This window comes from Populus euphratica, unplaced genomic scaffold, assembly GCF_000495115.2.
Source record: "Populus euphratica unplaced genomic scaffold, PopEup_1.0 scaffold2.1, whole genome shotgun sequence".
NCBI lineage: Eukaryota > Viridiplantae > Streptophyta > Magnoliopsida > Malpighiales > Salicaceae > Populus > Populus euphratica.
Window position 1 is genome coordinate 1612605 of NW_011499846.1, and position 18968 is coordinate 1631572.

The window sequence follows — 18968 nt, forward strand, 5'->3', positions numbered from 1 at the left end:
ATTAAATTTGAAGATTAAATTTAGAATATCTATATTGAAAAGTTTTCTTGTAAAATATTTAATGAGAAACAAACATAAAAAATGTTTTTTGAAAACAAACACAAAAAATCAAGAAAATATTTTTCAATAAAAAATATCTTATAAAAAAAATAGACTCTAAAAATGATAAAAAGTTGTTTACGTAAACTTTCTTTCCTCCTTATATCAGTATATTTTTTTAAAAAATAATCCAGGAAAATAACTAATGCATAAACTTTCTAAAAAAAGAATAAGCATGGAAGAGGCCATAATTGCAGCTTTTGAACAAGAATTTTTTTCATTATTATTATATATTTTTTAAAAAATTGGGTCTCGCAAACAGAACAGGAATATTCTCATTGAAGCAAAAGCTCACGAAAATCACCATTGATTAAATTAAAATAAAATCTAAAATAAAAATCTTATAGAGGAAACATAAGGAGGGAGTAGCTCTAGGGAATCTAAAAGGGTCACGATCCATCAACGTATAGAGATGGTGAGAGCTAGCTAGAAAGAGAGAGATAGAAAACGAAAAAAGAAAAAAGAATTCATCGTCAATTAGACTCACTCAATTCCCTTCCAATATTCCTTGAACAGTAGTTTTTTGTTATCTCAAATTCCATCCATTTTCCCTGCAAACACCACCATTAATATATATATATATATATATATATATCCTCTGCAAAGCTCCTTTCTATTCATTGACAATTATAAAAGTTTAAGGCAAGAAAAAGGGTCCCCTCCTCCAGCTCTCTCTGAAGAAATGTCTCTGACCTTTCTGCATCCTTAAATACACAACTTTCTCTTTTTACAAACTTTTCATCGAGGCCATCATCCCCGGAAAGACTGTGTTACTTTCTCTTTTCGTTCACCTTTTTTTAATCTCTCTCACTATCTGATCACTCTCTGCAATGCCTTCAATCACCTCACCATTTATACTTCTTTCTCTGATCTTCTATTGGATCAACCCTAGAGTGATCCTACTGAAAGAAAGCTAGCCTACTGGTCATTTCGAATTCTCTCTACTTTAACATTTCTATATATTCATCTCTCAACACCCATGCAAATCATGAGGCACTCATGATATAATCATTATATAATCACAACGACCCATTTTCTTTTCAAGCTGGTTATCCCCATAGCTCTTCTTTCAAAGATCTCACCTATTCACTTGCTTTCAGTTTTACAATTTCCTTATTTGTACTATTTTAAAACTCTTCCATTCTTTCTCCCTTGCCACTCACAAACCTGGCTTAATTTGATATATAGATCCCCGTCTTCTTCATGTTCTCAAGTTCAAAACACATAATTATGAGAAGTGTATCACCTTTTCCTGATCTTTCACTGCAGATCAGCCCGCCATCAGTGGAAGCTAAAGAAACGGGCTGTGATGGAGGATTAACAAGAAAAGCCCTTTGTAGTGATAGGAGCTCAACTACAGATTCTGGTAGTAGTGGAAGTGATTTAAGCCATGAAAATGGCTTTCTCAATCAAGAAAGGAGTTATAATCTTGGTCCTAGTGAACCAACTTTGAGCTTAGGGTTTGATATGGCAGATTTGAGTTCTCAAACACTTCAACTACCAAGAAATCTTAATCACCACCACCACCACCCAACTACCAAGAAATCTTAATCACCACCATCACCACCACCACCAACCCCAAATCTATGGGCGTGATTTCAAGAGAAGTGCAAGAATGATTAATGGAGTGAAGAGAAGCGTAAGGGCTCCTAGAATGAGATGGACCACAACTCTCCATGCCCATTTTGTTCATGCGGTCCAGCTTCTTGGTGGCCATGAAAGTAATATTCTTAAAAACTTGCACTCACTAGTACATTTCTGCATCTGAAGTTTGTTTCCTGTGTTTTTCCTCTTCTTAATTATTTCACACGATAGTAGAGATTAGTTGTTGATATAAATGAGAAGAAGTTTACACCTTCTCTTGGCGAATATTGTTACAGGAGCAACACCAAAATCAGTCTTAGAGTTGATGAATGTGAAGGATCTTACCCTAGCTCATGTGAAGAGTCACTTGCAGGTGGGGTTACTGTGTTTAATCTGCATTGCCTTGAATTTGTGTATTTGTTGGGAGATTTTCAAGATTTTTCAACTTTGTTTTAGCACTTTTATCGTTACATGTATCTGTGTATTGCTGTGACTAATTCGTAGTGGGGAGGGAAAACAAGGGGTAAGGACAAAAGGGCATCTCTAAAGTAATCTTAACAATGTGGACTTTTTCTCATTTTTCCTGTGGGTGTTCATGCAGATGTATAGAACAGTGAAGAGCACTGACAGAGGATCAGGTAAATTATATTGTCCTTAAGAACTCGATATGTACTCTCTTCCATGAAATAATTGTCTAGCTAGAGAGAGCTTTGTGATTCAAGTGTGGCCAAAAACTCTATCATTAATTTGATTTACTATTTCCGACTTAAAAAAATATATGTTGTTGGGATCTGATCGACTGACTGGTTTAATCAGTCCATATATGAATTATTTTTCTGAGTGTCTGATAAAGCTGGAGCAATGGTTCAATATATGATGATTGCAGGTCAAGAGCTGACAGATATGGGTTTGAGCCAAAGGGCAGGGATTCTTGAGGTGGACGCTTTAGGTTTATCTAGTGGAAAAGCTGATGCCAACAACCTTCCTCAACCTCTCAATAATCCACCACCACCACCACCACCACTATCTTCTATACAAAAAAATCAAAGGTCACTTGTGCTTCTCCTTCCTCCTTATCTCTTGTTTCTTTTTTTTCACAATAAGGTGCATCTTATCCTCTAAATTTGTTTAAAACGGTAAAGTAGAATTCCTTATTCAATAAATCAACGCAAACATATATACATGCACGCATTCACACAAATACCTTTGGTGATGAACTTCAATTTGGTCCAACATGTTCTGTCTTAGCTATTCGTGTAGACAATAGGTTTCACTTATAGAGTATCTACACAGATCATAATTAATGAAGCTTGCCTAGGGTTTCTAGGTTAAGTGTGTGATTTACGGACGTGTACCTTTCATAGCAATATATACGTGCCCTAGCATGCTCTTCATCCGTTAGATTATGAATGTTTCTTCATCCCAATGTATGTAAAAAGTCAAGGGCTTGGTTGCAATCTCGATGCTAGTACTTTATTCAAAGGGTTCTTTGGTTTGGTTTCCAGTGCACAACTCAGAACCTCAAATAGTCATGTTAACGTTTATAGCTCACCGAGTCATTAATATTTCATCGATGGCTGGATTCTGTTGACTAATTCCCGTCGACAATCAATTCAAAACCAGAAGACTGACTTTTGCTTCCCGTATTTGAATCTTCAGTATGGATTAATATTATTTTTTTCTTAACTATTAATATGATCTTATATATGTTATCTTACTCAGGACATAAGAGAAATAAAACAAAAATAAAATCAATCCTCTCTTCAAAAATTATACAATGTACGTAGTGGAATTGCTTCTCTAGTAGTAGCTGATAACATAAAGGAATGATTTAACTTCTGAGATATTGCAGTAACTTTCACATCTTCTTGTTCTAAGAGCTTTTAATGCATATTGTATTCAACTTTGAACGATTTTTCTCATTGATTTTCCACTGCACGTCAAAATCTTCCAATTAGGTGAGCCTAGATATGTATACCTAAATCTCAATTGATTATATCATGATTTTTTATTTCCTCACATGTAGAAGGAAAAGAAACGAGAGAAAGGAGACAACTTTTTGCCTACAATTATTTGTTTTAACGTATTCACTAGTAATAATTAAATATTGATTTCTTGGTGATTTTTTAACAGAAATTCAGGGCCATCATCAATGGAGGGTGATGAGAAAAATATATCAAGTCTTGAGGCTCTGACATATTTTAATTTCGAAGCACATGACCATTCTAAGGTATATGACTTTATCATCAAAAACAAAAACTTCATGGATTAGACACACACACACACATATCAATTATCTTCCTAATTAACTTCTAACTGATAATATTATCTGTTTCTATCCTTAATTAGGAGGACGGACACACGGAAGCCCTCCACATGGCTGCTAATTTGAAGGAGAGATTGGACTCTAGCTCCTCGTCATCTTCAGATATGTCGCTTAACCTAGAGTTCACCCTTGGAAGGCCAAGTTGGCAATTGGACTATGCTGAAACTACAAATGAGTTAACCCTTCTCAAGTGTTGATTAATCAGGCTAACAAACTATGAATTTATGATTTATCTAATCCTCCTTTTAATGGACCACATATCTACTAATCTTTATGCATCTTCCATGTTTCTTGGATTCTGTCTCAAAGGTGAAAGGGCGGAAACAAAAAAAGAAAAGAAAAGGAGACAACTTTATCATATGGTTAATTAATTGTGATAATGAGATTTTCCTTCCAACGGGATGCTCAAAAAAACCTTGAATTAATTATAAAGTAGGAGCAGCTTTCACCATGTCCTAAATCTCCACCCATCATCCTTAAAGGTTGTGCGTATATAGCACCTCTTAATCGAAGTGCCTAAGTTCTAACTGTCGGGATGTCTCTTAACTTAAATATATCAGTGCAGATTCAAGTTGTAAATATATTAGAATAATGTGTACATATGCCTTGTTTATCATTTGTAGTTAAAAAATAATTAGTATGAATTGATAGTTTATTATCATAAAAATATACTAAATAAAAGATCTTTTAGGAACTAGAGTTTATATATGTAATCAACATATAAACTCAAAATTAAAAAAACTCAAATCAGCTATATTTAAATTAAAATAAAAATAGTACTTATTTTTTAAAATATTTTAAAATAATAAAAAATTTATTATTTTTAAGGATGAATCATTTATCCTTAAGATTTTAATTATTACTCTTCACTTATGCAACTAGGATGTATATAATATACTTTTCAAGTTTTTAATAATACCATCTTGGTTTAGATGCACTTCTAAACAAAAACTTGTGAATTAAAAAATATAAAACTCAAATATCTCTCTACAATATAAACTTAAGTTCTAGATTTTAGAGAAAAATCAAAATATAAAATGAAAATAAAATATTAAATATAAGATAAAAAATATATAAAAATCTAAAAAATTCACGTCTCTTCCTTCACCCCTTGTGAAATTTAGAAGCTAAAATATTGAAATATTAATAAAAGTTAATTTTCATACCATTATCAATCATTAATTAATTACCATAAATTAAAAATTAAAAATTAAAAATTAAATTTAGAAAAATTAAAAATTCTTTAAGCAAACAAACCAAGAAATTTTTTAAATTAATTTTTCATTCACTTATCATTTATCTACTTAAAACAAATGTTCAACGATTAGCAGCATCGACGTATACATATTATAATTTGGGACATTGTCTAGTTAATTTGTCCTTGCCTGTCCCACGCCATACCCATGGAGGATCTGGATTGAAGTTAGTTGGAGAAGAGAGATCATTTACCTGTATGTTTAGTGTGCAATATTGTTCCTTCACTGGTGTATTTGACCTTTGATCAAAGGTAAAAAATAACCTGAAAACACCTAAAAATTCCCAGGACCCATTGACCCGATAAAATCTGTCATGTTCATTGCCATCTTCGAGCGATGATACTGTGTGCAAAGAGGGGGGGCCAAAATGGATTACTGTGCAATCCTTTGCATTTGCGTGTGCTAAATGTTTCTGCTTCCTTTAACTTAAGCTTCTCTTTACAAGGCAGTACCCAGCAGCAACAACGAAAGGTTTAAAGTTTGAATGGCCCTTTTGTATTGTGATTGATCCTTCGAGGAAACAAAGCTTCAAAAGCATGCATGTGCATGTACTGATATATATATATATATTGTCGAATGTCGAGGGGTCTATGTATTAACTGTGCAGGCACGTTAGCGTTGTTGACGTCTTCTCCTTCGACGTAGCTGTGTCTCTGGGACCATTTTTAAGACTTGAAGCTACAATTTCTCGCACGATTTACCTAAAATCCACCCAAAAATGTCATAAAAGTTAGAACAGAAACAGTTAATTGCTAACAATTACTTGTAGTGTCTTATTGTCAATCCACAATGATTGATGCTGTGTCCCTTGTTTTGAATTTTGATTGCAGACAAGATGGAGAACAGAAAGTAGAGACTAAAAAGATGGAACCTTCTTTTCGGCTTTCTTACCCACTCACCCATGCGCACGGTGCACGTCTAGCTCCCAGTTGGGATTAGAGATGGTGGTGGCGTTGTCAATTCGCCATCACCTCAACTTCACATTTATTGTTTATAGTCCAAAACTGACTGATGAGCTCCGACAGGACCACCACGTATATGACAATACTGTGGATGTGGATCAGCTACGCCATTTTAATATCACCAGTTGGCCCATGACTTCTTGATTCATCTAATGGGTTAATCTATACGAATGTTTTGGACTGACTTGGGGGCCCAGCCTTCCCTTGTCCCCTTTCCAGCCTTCTTCGTCTTTGACCATGTTCACTTGGGATTGGGGTGAGCTAACATATATTTTTTAAAATAATATTTTTCATGTTTTAAAAATTATTTTTAATATTAATATAATAAAATGATCTAAAAATATTAAAAAAATTACTTTAAAATAAAAAAATTAAATTTTTTCATCTTTTGCTTATTACAGTTTATGCAGGCGGCAACCAGGAAAAAAAAAAGAAAAAAGAAGAAAAAAAAGAAGAAGAAGCAATTCAGGATAACTGCAATGCAGCTAATTATATCGCCGGGGTGAAAAAGATGAAAAGAAAAAAAAAGAAAAAAAAGAATAAAAATATTATCTGTTGATGGGATAGCCTCTGCATTTTATTCAATTATAATGTGTTAGATTGATGTAGTAGTTTATAGTGTGGTTTTTTAATATTTTTTATTTAAAAACAATTTTTTTTTTAATTTTTAATATTAGTATATCAAAATCATCAAAAAATATTTAAAAACAATTAATTTGATATTTTTTTACTTTAAATATATTTTTAAAACACATTTAAATTTATATTCACATGCAATATCGAACAAATTTATAAAAAAAACAGTTTTATTAATTAAATAATTTATGTTTTTTTTTACCATGTTCAATACATGATTATATTTTAAATAATAAATTTTTAGAATTTAAAATAATAAATTTTTTATTTAGAAAGACTTGTTTTTATTTATTTTGTAATATCTTAACCGTTTTAATTAAATATATATTTGTTTTTAAATTTGTATTTTTAAATTTGTGTTAATTTATTTATAAAAAAAACTAATTCAAAGAAGAAAGCTTGGGTCCAACAATCATTAATGGGGTTGTCTCTGGCATGAAATTTCACTTTTGAGGTACCTACCCATAGGCTATATAGCTCAGAAGCAAATAGCCCTGACAATCCAGACATCTTGGTATCCTCCATGAATTTCTACAGGTTGCATCATTACATGATATCTTGTAATAGATCTTGTGCCCCAATTTGCGTTCCTGTGTCTGGCTCTCTAATTAGCCTTCTGTCCCAAATCTTTCTCCCACCATCATCAGTTTAATTCACTCTCTCAACGTTTCTTGATTTCTCCTTCCTCCCTTTTTTTTTCTTTAAAAAAACACAAAATATTTTATTTTTCTCCTAATAATACGTTACAATATTGAAACTTGGGATCGCCATAACCATCGGACGGAAATCTTGGTTATCAAATCGGTGGATCGATGGATTGATTCAGTTATCTATTAATCTAGACCTAACTTGCTTTTAAATTATTTGGAGAGTTGATTTTGTTAATCCCGAGTGATTAGGTGCATTAACCCTCGACTCAAGTGAGATCCGATTAACAATTCTTTTAAAAAACAAATTTGTATTATTTTATTTAAAATAATTTTATTTTATTAAAAAATCAATAGATTTAATTAAATTATTCGTAATTTAGATTTTAAACATACTCTAGATTAGATTGATTCAATTATTAAATGAAAATTATGTAAATTCAAAGAAAATAAGATACCAAAACATTTAGGTTTTTTCGTGACCGGAGCGCTGGATCCTGGAGGATTTTTAATGAGTTGAATTGGGTTGGCGACCAAACTTACAGGACAGTTTCTTTAATGGCATAGGAGATACTCTAAAGTTTGTGTTAGTGGATAATAAGAACAATGTATATAGCAAAGATAACAAGAACAAAATGCATGGAAGAGTGTGTCCTTGCTGACATTACGAAGAACTGAAAAAAACAAACACTTGAACATTTTATTCTAGAAAGAAAAATATCTTATTTTAAAAATTATTATTTAATATTATAATAATCCTTACTAATCTTTAAAAATTTCATGCCAAAAAACTAGTTGAATTGAAAAAAATATATTATTATTTTTAAAATGATTTATTTTAAATAAACTACATTACTAGTTTTATTTTAAATTATTATAAATTATTATGCAGTATTATCAGTGATTTATTTATAATATTTATGATTTTAATATTAATAAATATTAAGATTGATAATTTTTATTTTAATATTAATAAATATCAGAGTTGATATTTTTTGCTTTAATATTAATAAATACTAGAATTAATACTTGTTATAAAACAACATATTTTTTTAATGTCAAAATATAAAATACTAAACATGACAAAAACTAAACTATGCAAAAGAAGATAAATTTTTGTTGTGTTTTTTTCTCTTTTTTTTTTCCACTCTATACATTGGTTTTTTTATCTGCTCCTCCTAGAAATGCGCCCCCCCCCCTTTTTTTTTCGTTTTTTTTTAAAAAATCTTATGAGGTAGGTATTCATAGCATCGAGTTTCAAAGTTTCAAATAAATATAAATTTTAAATTTTTAAAAAATATAAATTTGTTTAAAATTTAAATTAAAATGGTTCATTAAAAATATTTTAATGATTTTTTTTCAAACTAAAAAAAAAGAAGAGAGTTGAAGCACATTATATATTCATAATTTTTTTACAAGTTGACAAATTATGTATTTAGCTGAAATTAATTCCTGATATTTTAAAATTTTATTTTTTAGAAAAAAAATATCTTATTTTAAAAGTTATATTTAATATTATGACCACAATAAACCCTGATTGATTTTTAAAGATTCTATTAAAAAAATTAATTATGCAATAGAAAATATGTTATCATTTTTAAAATGTTTTTTTTAGACAGACAACATTGTTATTTTTATTTTAAATTATTATGATTTGTGTTATGTTGTTAATGATTTATCTATAATATTTTTTACTATAATATTAATAAATATTGAGGTTGATATTTTTTAATATAACATCAATAAATATTAAAGTTGATATTTCTAACTCCAATATTAATATATATTATAATTGATACTTATTATAAATCTATCCATTTTAAATATTCATGGATTAATTTTTAAAATAGTTAATAAACATGTGAGAATAACAAAAATAGATCTTGGATCCTTTTAAAAACATGAGTTTTTAATAATTTATATGAAAGTTTCACGAGTTATTTTTTTTTATTGTCTAACCTTTTAACTTTTTAATGAATCTGATTAACTTATTATCAAACTAAAAAACAAATGCAAAAACAACAAATTTTTTCAATGCCAAAAAGACATTTTTTTACAATGTTAACCTAAATTTCTTGCTGTGAGATGTGTTGTGGCTTGTGGTGTCTTATTAACTGATAGACCTAAATATTTATTAACCTTAATCACATAAGATTACTGTGTGGAGTAGTCATAAAAAAAAAAAAAAACCTATATCGTGCAAATAACGCTGTGTAGGCACTATATTGGAAGGGTAGTCATCTCGACCATTTGCAATAAATATATATATTCACTGGCATGACAAGGAAGCCCTCGTTGGTGACAATAAATATTTGTTTTTAAATTTTAAAAGTATTTTTTTAAAAAAATGTTTTCTATATTTTAAGATTATTTTAATGTAATAATATTAAAAATAATTTTTTAAAATAAAAAAATATTTTTAATACAAATAAAAAACACTTTAAAAAATAATAACAACAACACTTCTAAATATACCCACCTATAAATTATAAATTATGCAACTGCAGCACGGTTTGGTGTTTTGGGCTGAGCCTCGCCACACCTGAAAGGATAGCTTAATATCCTGTCTTTCTTTTGAATACAAACCCAATTATTTGGGCTAAATCCCATTAAACCTGACTGAACAACTTTGATGTTTGGTTTGGTGTTTTGGGCCGAGCTCCAACACACCAGACTGTAAAACTTTCTCTCTGGGCTCTGTTTTTTTTTTTTTTAATTGATGTTATCATATATGAATATGTTTTCTCTTATTTGATGGAACAAAAACATTATGTTCTGGCTATAGGCAAATGTCATTAAAATATAGCTCACTGTCGAAACAAAGGCAGGCAATTGGGGGTGAGTTGCAAGAGAATGTTTTAACTCTTAAACGCCTTATATTTTACACTGTCATTAATTTAATGACAACTCTCCATATTGTGATTTTCACTAAACTAGTAGCTCACATGCATGAGCTTTGAATATAGAAAAGAAAATTTATTTCCTGGATTTTATTGCATTGCAGTATCTGCAGCAATCCGATGTAAAGAACATAGTGGCATGTTAAAGAGGGCATGATCCCTGCATATCAGTCATGTTTGCTGACCAGCTCTCACTCCCCAGGTAGTACCTTTGTTGTGAAGAAACTGAAACCACTGACCAAGAACAATGAACCTTTTGTATAGCATCATCTTACAACATTCTTTAATCAAATATACTAAACAAAGTCATTGTGGATCAATAATTATAATGTCTAGAATAGAGTAAACTATTTCAACTAATTGTTTTTTTGTTTTTTTTGTTGATGCAAGATTGAGTTGAGTGACTTGATGATATCGTATGCATTTCAACTTCTCTTCTCACCTTGCAAGAAGTCACCTGTCAACATGTTGGTTGGAGAAACATTACAAATTTAATTCCTTACTAGGAGTGAAATGGGGATCGATAATTTATTATGAAAGCATACATCAGAATTTTCTGTTCTCATAGACACACTCGCTCACAGGGGCAAGCCATGGCCCTTGCCACAAACTGTTAGGAAGTGGCCTGCTTCTTGCTGAATTTGGTTGAATTGTTGTCTGGAGGTGGCTTATAAATTGACTGGGATGTCAGTTTCACAATTGTGCATCTCTCTATAGAACATGGATCCTTCTCCTCAATTAATTGCGATTGCTTTGTTTTTTTCATGCATACTTCTCTACAATGCACTGATTAAAAAAAACAGTTGTAAAGGTAACCAAATTAAAGAGGCGCCTGAACCAGCTGGAGCATGGCCAATTATTGGTCATCTGCATCTGTTAGGTGGGGGTGATCAGCTTCTATACCGAACTCTTGGAGCAATGGCTGATAAGCATGGTTCAGCGTTCACCATTCGTCTCGGCAGTCGCCGGGCTTTTGTGGTGAGTAGTTGGGAGGTAGTGAAGGAATGCTTCACAATTAATGACAAGGCGCTAGCTTCACGTCCGACTACAGTTGCAGCAAAGCATATGGGCTACAACTATGCTGTTTTTGGATTTGCTCCATACAGCGCTTTCTGGCGTGAGATGAGAAAGATCGCAACTATTGAACTTCTTTCTAACCGACGGCTTGAGATGCTTAAGCATGTTCGAGCTTCTGAAGTTGACATAGGGATAAGGGAGCTATACAATTCGTGGGCTAACAATAGCTCCAGTCCTGTGGTTGTTGAACTTAAACAATGGCTAGAAGACTTGACACTTAATGTGGTCGTCAGAATGGTGGCTGGAAAGCGTTATTTTGGTTCTGCTGCCGCCTCTGATGATGGAGAGGCAAGACGGTGCCAGAAGGCGATTAATCAGTTCTTTCGTCTGATAGGTATTTTTTTGGTTTCAGATGCACTTCCATTTCTTGGGTGGTTAGATTTGCAGGGGCATGAAAGGGCAATGAAGAATACAGCCAAAGAGTTGGATGCTATTCTCGAAGGCTGGCTGGATGAACATCGCCAAAGGAGAGTTTCTGCTGGAATCAAGGATGAGGATGAGCAGGACTTCATCGATGTGATGTTGTCACTTAAGGAGGAAGGCCAACTGTCGAATTTTCAGTATGATGCAAATACCAGCATCAAGTCTACCTGCCTAGTAAGTTGATATGCAAAATAACCATGGAATACAATTTACAGAGCCAGTTCAAGCAATTTTTTTTGTTTTTGTTGATGAGAATCAAAAAACTAATTGCTAATTGGAGTGCCAATAGTGAGATTTCAGGTTTTCCCCGCCATTCTCATCTTAGATTACCTTGAATTGGGATGGTTCACATTTTGTGCCTGCACTTAAATAAAGTGGTTGTTGGAATATATTAATTTCATAATTCATGCTCACGAAGTATTGTAAAATGTCCGCAGGACTCCTCCAGGCGAAGATAATGACTGAATTTTTTGAGTTCATAATTTTGTGCAGGCTCTTATCCTTGGTGGTAGTGACACCACAGCAGGCACACTAACCTGGGCCATCTCATTACTTCTGAACAATCGCCACATGTTGAAGAAGGCACAAGAAGAGCTAGACCTCCTTGTTGGCAAGGAGCGGCAAGTTGAAGATTCAGATGTTAAGAATCTTGTTTATCTACAAGCAATCATCAAAGAAACCCTCCGACTATATCCAGCTGGTCCCTTGTTAGGACCCCGAGAAGCAATGGAGGATTGCAAAGTTGCTGGTTACCATGTCCCTGCTGGCACCCGCTTGATAGTAAATGTATGGAAGATTCAAAGGGATCCGAGAGTTTGGACAAATCCATCTGCATTCCTGCCAGAGAGATTTCTCACTAGCCATGGAGATGTTGATGTTAGAGGCCAGCAATTTGAACTCATTCCTTTTGGTTCTGGTAGGAGGTCCTGTCCAGGTGTGTCGTTTGCACTCCAAGTCCTTCACCTGACACTTGCCCGTCTTCTTCACTCTTTTCAATTGGCTACCCCAATGGACCAGCCTGTTGACTTGACTGAAAGTTCAGGTTTAACCATTCCAAAAGCTACCCCATTAGAGGTTATTCTTACCCCACGCTTACCTCCCAAGCTCTATGGCTACTGAACCGAGCACTGAAGGAAGGTTGGATGTGCCATTTAAATTTTAAGGAAACAAAAGAGTTTTTGGATCAGGTAGTTAATAATTCTTTCTACTTTGTTATTGCCTGTTGCATCGTGTGGAAACTCATCTTGATCGATCAGTTTGTAACGTCCATTTACATTTCAAGCACTGCTCTAGTCTCTACTGTCCGAATTTGTGTCTTTTTTAGGGTGGTTGGTTAGTGTGTGGTATGGTGAAAAATATTTGATTACAGTGGACTGGCGAGGTTTGAACAATGTTATGTGTTGATAGATATTAGATGTGATTTGGCTTATTTGAGGTTTGGACAGTTACAAATTAAAAAAAAAATAAGGAAAAGAGCTAAGATTTTAAAATTATTATAATAATTATTTTTATTTTTATATTGTTTTGGATAAACCTAAATTGATCATTCCGATCTATGGTTTGGATCTCGGCCTAGCCTAGAAGGACTCCTTAATTGGATTTTTAAACTTTATAAAAACTATTTTTATTTTTATATTAACTTAGATCAATAGTCAACCTGGACCTAACTCCTAGTTGACATCCGAGTCGGTTTTAAAATTATAATAATAATCATTTTATTTTTATTTTGACTTGGATTAATAGTTAATTCAGGTCTAAAATAAGCTCAACTTTCCAAATAAGTTTTAAAATTATGATAACATGATCAACCTAACTTGTAATCCAAGTTGAATTTTAAAATTATGATAACATGATACTTGCAAGTTGATTTCTAGTTGAATTTTAAAATTATGATTACAATTATTTTTATCTATGCATTGACCTAAATCAACTAGATTAATTATTGTGTAGAGAATTGGACAAACTTGACTTACTCTTTTTAGAATTGTGTAGAGAATTGGACAAACTTGACTCTTTTTAATAATATAAAAATTTCATTACTAGTAATTTTTGTATTGTATAAAGATACAACAAATAATTTTTTTAAAAAAATTATTTTGTCTAATCCATTATTATTTAACATACCAAACACAATTTTATTGTGACATATTTTATGTGTATTTTCGTGAGTTCACTTGCAAGACATTTGGATCATGCAATTTTAGTCTTTCACCAAGTTTAGAGATCACAAATCATCCACAAACTTGTTTTATAAATAGATTATATAATAAAATAAATTATCATATTCCAATAAAAATTCTAAATAATCATTTAATAAGAATAGGATTCTAATTAATTAATTAAAAAGAATTTAACTACAAATTTTTTTAATCTAGAAACCTTTTCTTGTTTTAAGGGTTCTAATTCACCAATTAAATAATAATTCTAAACACAAATCTTTTTAAGCTAGAAACCTTTTCTTATCTCAAAATGAGTGTTTTGCAATGAGGGACTACGTTTGAGTCTTTATAAGTAAAATTAATGTATTTAACCCTAAAGCTATTATTCATTGATGTTCAACACACAAGATTCTAAGTACATGTCGTTAATTTATAAAGAGATTATAGGAAGAAGATAATCTTAAATTTATTTATTCCAATAAATATTCTAACTAATAGTTCAATAAAAATTCTAATTAACTAGTTAAACCAGGATTTTAAACACAAATTGATATAGAAAACCTTTTATTATCTCAACAGTTTGGATACACTTGCAAGACATTTGGATCTTGCAAACTTTGTGTATTACGTGGGTGAATTACAACGTGTTTTTTTCTTTTATAGAATTCAAGAGTTAGATTTTCAGTTAAAAATGCAGTAAAGCATAATATAATTGAGTGAGGGGAAGGTTTTTGCTTTGTGATTTGGTGATTGAATGTAGGTGGAGTATGGTCCCTCTGCCTGCCACTAAAAATTTCTGCTACTTTGTTATTGGAATTTGAATTGCCGCAGGCTCTGAAAGTAGAATCATGAGCAAACTGGACAATGGCGAGAAAAAATAAATAAAAGTCAACAGGTTACCATCGAGTTTTTGATCGGGTTTTGCCGGATCGTCTGGGTCACGTCAGGTCATGGCTTATTTTATTTTTTCATCAACTCGACCTGGTTCTAATTTCGGGTTAGCCGGGTCTCTGATCAACCCGTCGAGTTGGCCAGGTTTTAAAACTATAGTTTTTGCTTTGTGATTTGGTGATTGAATGTAGGTGGAGTATGGTCCCTCTGCCTGCCACTAAAAATTTCTGCTACTTTGTTATTGGAATTTGAATTGCCGCAGGCTCTGAAAGTAGAATCATGAGCAAACTGGACAATGGCGAGATGACTTGTCACTGGCAGCTATCATTTTTCTTTTTTGGATTTGTCGTCGCCGGAGACCGATGCCCCAGCCAAATGTGTATATATATATATATATATATATTTTTAGAAACATGGTTGCTGGACTCAGTTTGAAGATCAATTTGGAAAAGAATATAAGAATATGCTTGATAACATGGCTTGGCTGACTGTGTTTGTTAAAAAAATGATTTTTTTTTAAATTAATATTTTTAAATTGTTTAGATAGGTTGATAGAAACATAATTTTTAAAAAATAAAAAAATATTAGTACAATATATTTTCAAATAAAAATTACTCTAAAAATAATTGTTGTAACAATACTACAAACTAATTAAATCATAGAAATATCAAGTTAGGTAATGGATTATCAAATCAATTATTTTTATTAAAATATTATTTTATACTTTTAGTTTTTTTTTAATAGTTGATCTATGATAATGGATAAACGTTGACAGAACAAATATGGTTTTTTATAGTTGATCATAATGGATATGCTAATCCAATCGACTGGGATCAATTTCAATTTCTGAACACTGTTGACAAGATTTCAAGGCTGAAAATCTAACAGGCAATCAGTCTTTCATTTTTTAAATGAGATATGCATCGCTTGCATAATACAGTTCTATAAGTTTCCTTGCTATTCACTCCAAGAACTTGAACAACAATGCTTGCAATTCTGAACATCCTACAAGGCACCGACAAGAGTTTAATATTGTACATAAGAACCTTGGTGTTTGCTATTTACCCCAACAAAAATGTTTTATATTCAATAAAAAATAAAAAATTGATGTCCATTAATTTGTTATTGACTTTTATTTAAAAGTTCCAGATTTGTATAGTAGATATTAAGTTTAAGTTAGGATATACATCTTTTATAAGAATTTGGGATAATTAGAGTTTTACTCGCTCACTTAGACTTATAAAGTATACTTTCTAGAAGATGAATAAATACAATCAAGATGAAGATGATTAGTTTTCAATAGATATTTGACTTGTGTTTTACATCACTGCAACTTTAATATTTTTTTAATAAAAATATTTATATATAAAATTTTTCAACATATTTTTTTATTTCAAAAAATTTAAGTAAAAATAAAAAAATTACACATATATGTAATCAAATAAATTAAAAATTATGTGTATTAATAAGTGAAAGAAATCATAAACAATGACAAAATATAAAAACTAGAAAAATCAAGAGATAAATATAGATCAATATATTTAATTTTACAAGATGTGTATTTATGCAATTGTGTTTGCTAAATTTATTAATTAAAATAAATTTTTTATTCAATTAAACTATAATAAAAATAGACAAACATATTAAATTGATTGAATAAAATAAAAAAAAATATATAAGGCTACACATATGAGAAATATTATTTAAAAATATATTTTTTTATTTTCAAAAATAAAATTCATCTATAGAAAAAATTAAAACAAATATAAAATGTTTTATATTCAATAAAAAATAAAAAAATTGATGTCCATTAATTTGTTATTAACCTTTATCTAAAAGTTCGAGATCTGCATAGTAAATATCAAGTTTAAGTTAGGACATACATCTTTTATAAGAGTCTGGAATAATTAGAGTTTTACTCGCTTACTTGTACTTATAAAGTATGTTTTCTAGGAGATGAATAAATACAATCAAGATGAAGATGATTAGTTTTCAATAGATATTTGACTTGTGTTTTACGTCATTGCAACTTCAATATTTTTTTAATAAAAATATTTATATATAAAATTTTTCAACATGTTTTTTTATTTCAAAAAATTTAAGTGAAAATAAAAAAAAATTACACATATATGTAATCAAATAAATTAAAAATTATGTGTATTAATAAGTGAAAGAAATCATAAACAATGACAAAATATAAAAACTAGAAAAATCAAGAGATAAATATAGATCAATATATTTAATTTTACAAGATGTATATTTATGCAATTGTGTTTGCTAAATTTATTAATTGAAATAAATTTTTTATTCAATTAAACTATAATAAAAATAGACAAACATATTAAATTGATTGAATAAAATAAAAAATATATATAAGGCTACACATATGAGAAATATTATTTAAAAATATTTTTTTTATTTTCAAAAATAAAATTCATCTATACAAAAAATTAAAACAAATATAGATTAATCATAAAACCTTTCTCAGAAATTAAATAGATAATTAAAAAGTAATAGTCATTTCAAATAGGCTTTTTAAAAATTCACGTTTCACACGCAAATTTGACGAAGCAGCTCCTGACTGCTTTTTGAAATTCAGCATTTACATGCTCAGTGCAATTTATTTGTAGTGTGCATGCAAAGAGTGCAATTCACTTGCACTGTGTAAGTAAACAGTGCAATTAGTGCAAGTAAATTGCACTGTTTCCATTGTTCACGTGTCTCTTGCACTGTTCACTTGAATAATTTTTTATAGTGTGTTTATTTTTTGTATATTTTAAAAAAAAATTAGTTTAGAGTGAATTAAATTTACTCATATTATCATATAAATAATATTTTTTTCCTAAAAAACTAGTGTAGGGTGAATTAAATTCACTCGCAATGTAATATCAAATCAATTTTATTCCTGATAATATTTTATCTAATCTTATTGCATGCTCAAAAAATTATAAAAATTATTGTTCTTGTCGAATGAATTTTGTACGTAATGAAATTGTAGATGGTTTAATGGAATATTAAAAAAATATTTTATATAAAGTATTATTTATTTCATGAAGTAATAACAATAATTAAATCTACAACATTTAAATTAAAAACCATCAATATTAATATATATTAATATATATTTAAAAATTATTTTATAATTTTAATTTCAAAAGCATTTTTAAGCAAATACACACGCAAATTTGACGAAGCAGCTCCTGGCTGGTTTTTGAAATTCAGCATTTACATGCTCAGTGCAATTTATTTGTAGTGTGCATGCAAAGAGTGCAATTCACTTGCACTGTGTAAGTAAACAGTGCAATTAGTGCAAGTAAATTGCACTGTTTCCATTGTTCACGTGTCTCTTGCACTGTTCACTTGAATAATTTTTTATAGTGTGTTTATTTTTTGTATATTTTAAAAAAAAATTAGTTTAGAGTGAATTAAATTTACTCATATTATCATATAAATAATATTTTTTTCCTAAAAAACTAGTGTAGGGTGAATTAAATTCACTCGCAATGTAATATCAAATCAATTTTATTCCTGATAATATTTTATCTAATCTTATTGCATGCTCAAAAAATTATAAAAATTATTGTTCTTGTCGAATGAATTTTGTACGTAATGAAATTGTAGATGGTTTAATGGAATATTAAAAAAATATTTTATATAAAGTATTATTTATTTCATGAAGTAATAACAATAATTAAATCTACAACATTTAAATTAAAAACCATCAATATTAATATATATTAATATATATTTAAAAATTATTTTATAATTTTAATTTCAAAAGCATTTTTAAGCAAATACATTAAATTATTTTTTATTCAATTTCAATTTCAACTACGGATTTAATCAAATATTTATTTTTTCAAATCAATTTTATTTAAAAATATATTTTTATAAAATAATTTTTTTAAAATTATAATCATAATAGCTATCGTAATATCCAACACGCTCGAAAAAAGAGAATTACCTAGAATGGAGTCGCTGTCATTTAAGGTGCTGGTGACTCGCGAT

At 30.1% G+C, this 18968-nt stretch overlaps 2 protein-coding genes across 2 annotated transcripts; both read left to right on the top strand.

The window, feature by feature from the left end:
* The first annotated feature begins 694 nt into the window (after positions 1-694).
* Positions 695-4303, top strand: LOC105130189 (probable transcription factor KAN4). The gene is made up of 7 exons (XM_011032592.1): positions 695-1626; positions 1670-1820; positions 1980-2056; positions 2285-2321; positions 2570-2732; positions 3817-3913; positions 4033-4303. The coding sequence occupies exons 1-7, from the start codon at positions 1303-1305 to the stop codon at positions 4204-4206; spliced, it is 1023 nt and encodes a 340-aa protein (XP_011030894.1). The 5' UTR covers positions 695-1302; the 3' UTR covers positions 4207-4303.
* Positions 4304-10991: 6688 nt separating this feature from the next.
* On the top strand, positions 10992-13301 carry LOC105130198 (cytochrome P450 82C4-like). The gene is made up of 2 exons (XM_011032602.1): positions 10992-12084; positions 12403-13301. The coding sequence occupies exons 1-2, from the start codon at positions 11131-11133 to the stop codon at positions 13027-13029; spliced, it is 1581 nt and encodes a 526-aa protein (XP_011030904.1). The 5' UTR covers positions 10992-11130; the 3' UTR covers positions 13030-13301.
* Positions 13302-18968: the final 5667 nt, after the last annotated feature.

What these genes read in the sequence shown, in the direction of transcription:
- LOC105130189 (XM_011032592.1), top strand. Translation starts at nt 1,303, where the DNA reads ATGTTCTCAAGTTCAAAACACATAATTATGAGAAGTGTATCACCTTTT. An exon ending in TCTATACAAAAAAATCAAAG is followed by an intron (nt 2,733 to 3,816) that starts GTCACTTGTGCT and finishes ATTTTTTAACAG; the next exon opens with AAATTCAGGGCCATCATCAA. An exon ending in AAGCACATGACCATTCTAAG is followed by an intron (nt 3,914 to 4,032) that starts GTATATGACTTT and finishes ATCCTTAATTAG; the next exon opens with GAGGACGGACACACGGAAGC.
- LOC105130198 (XM_011032602.1), top strand. Translation starts at nt 11,131, where the DNA reads ATGGATCCTTCTCCTCAATTAATTGCGATTGCTTTGTTTTTTTCATGC. An exon ending in GCATCAAGTCTACCTGCCTA is followed by an intron (nt 12,085 to 12,402) that starts GTAAGTTGATAT and finishes AATTTTGTGCAG; the next exon opens with GCTCTTATCCTTGGTGGTAG.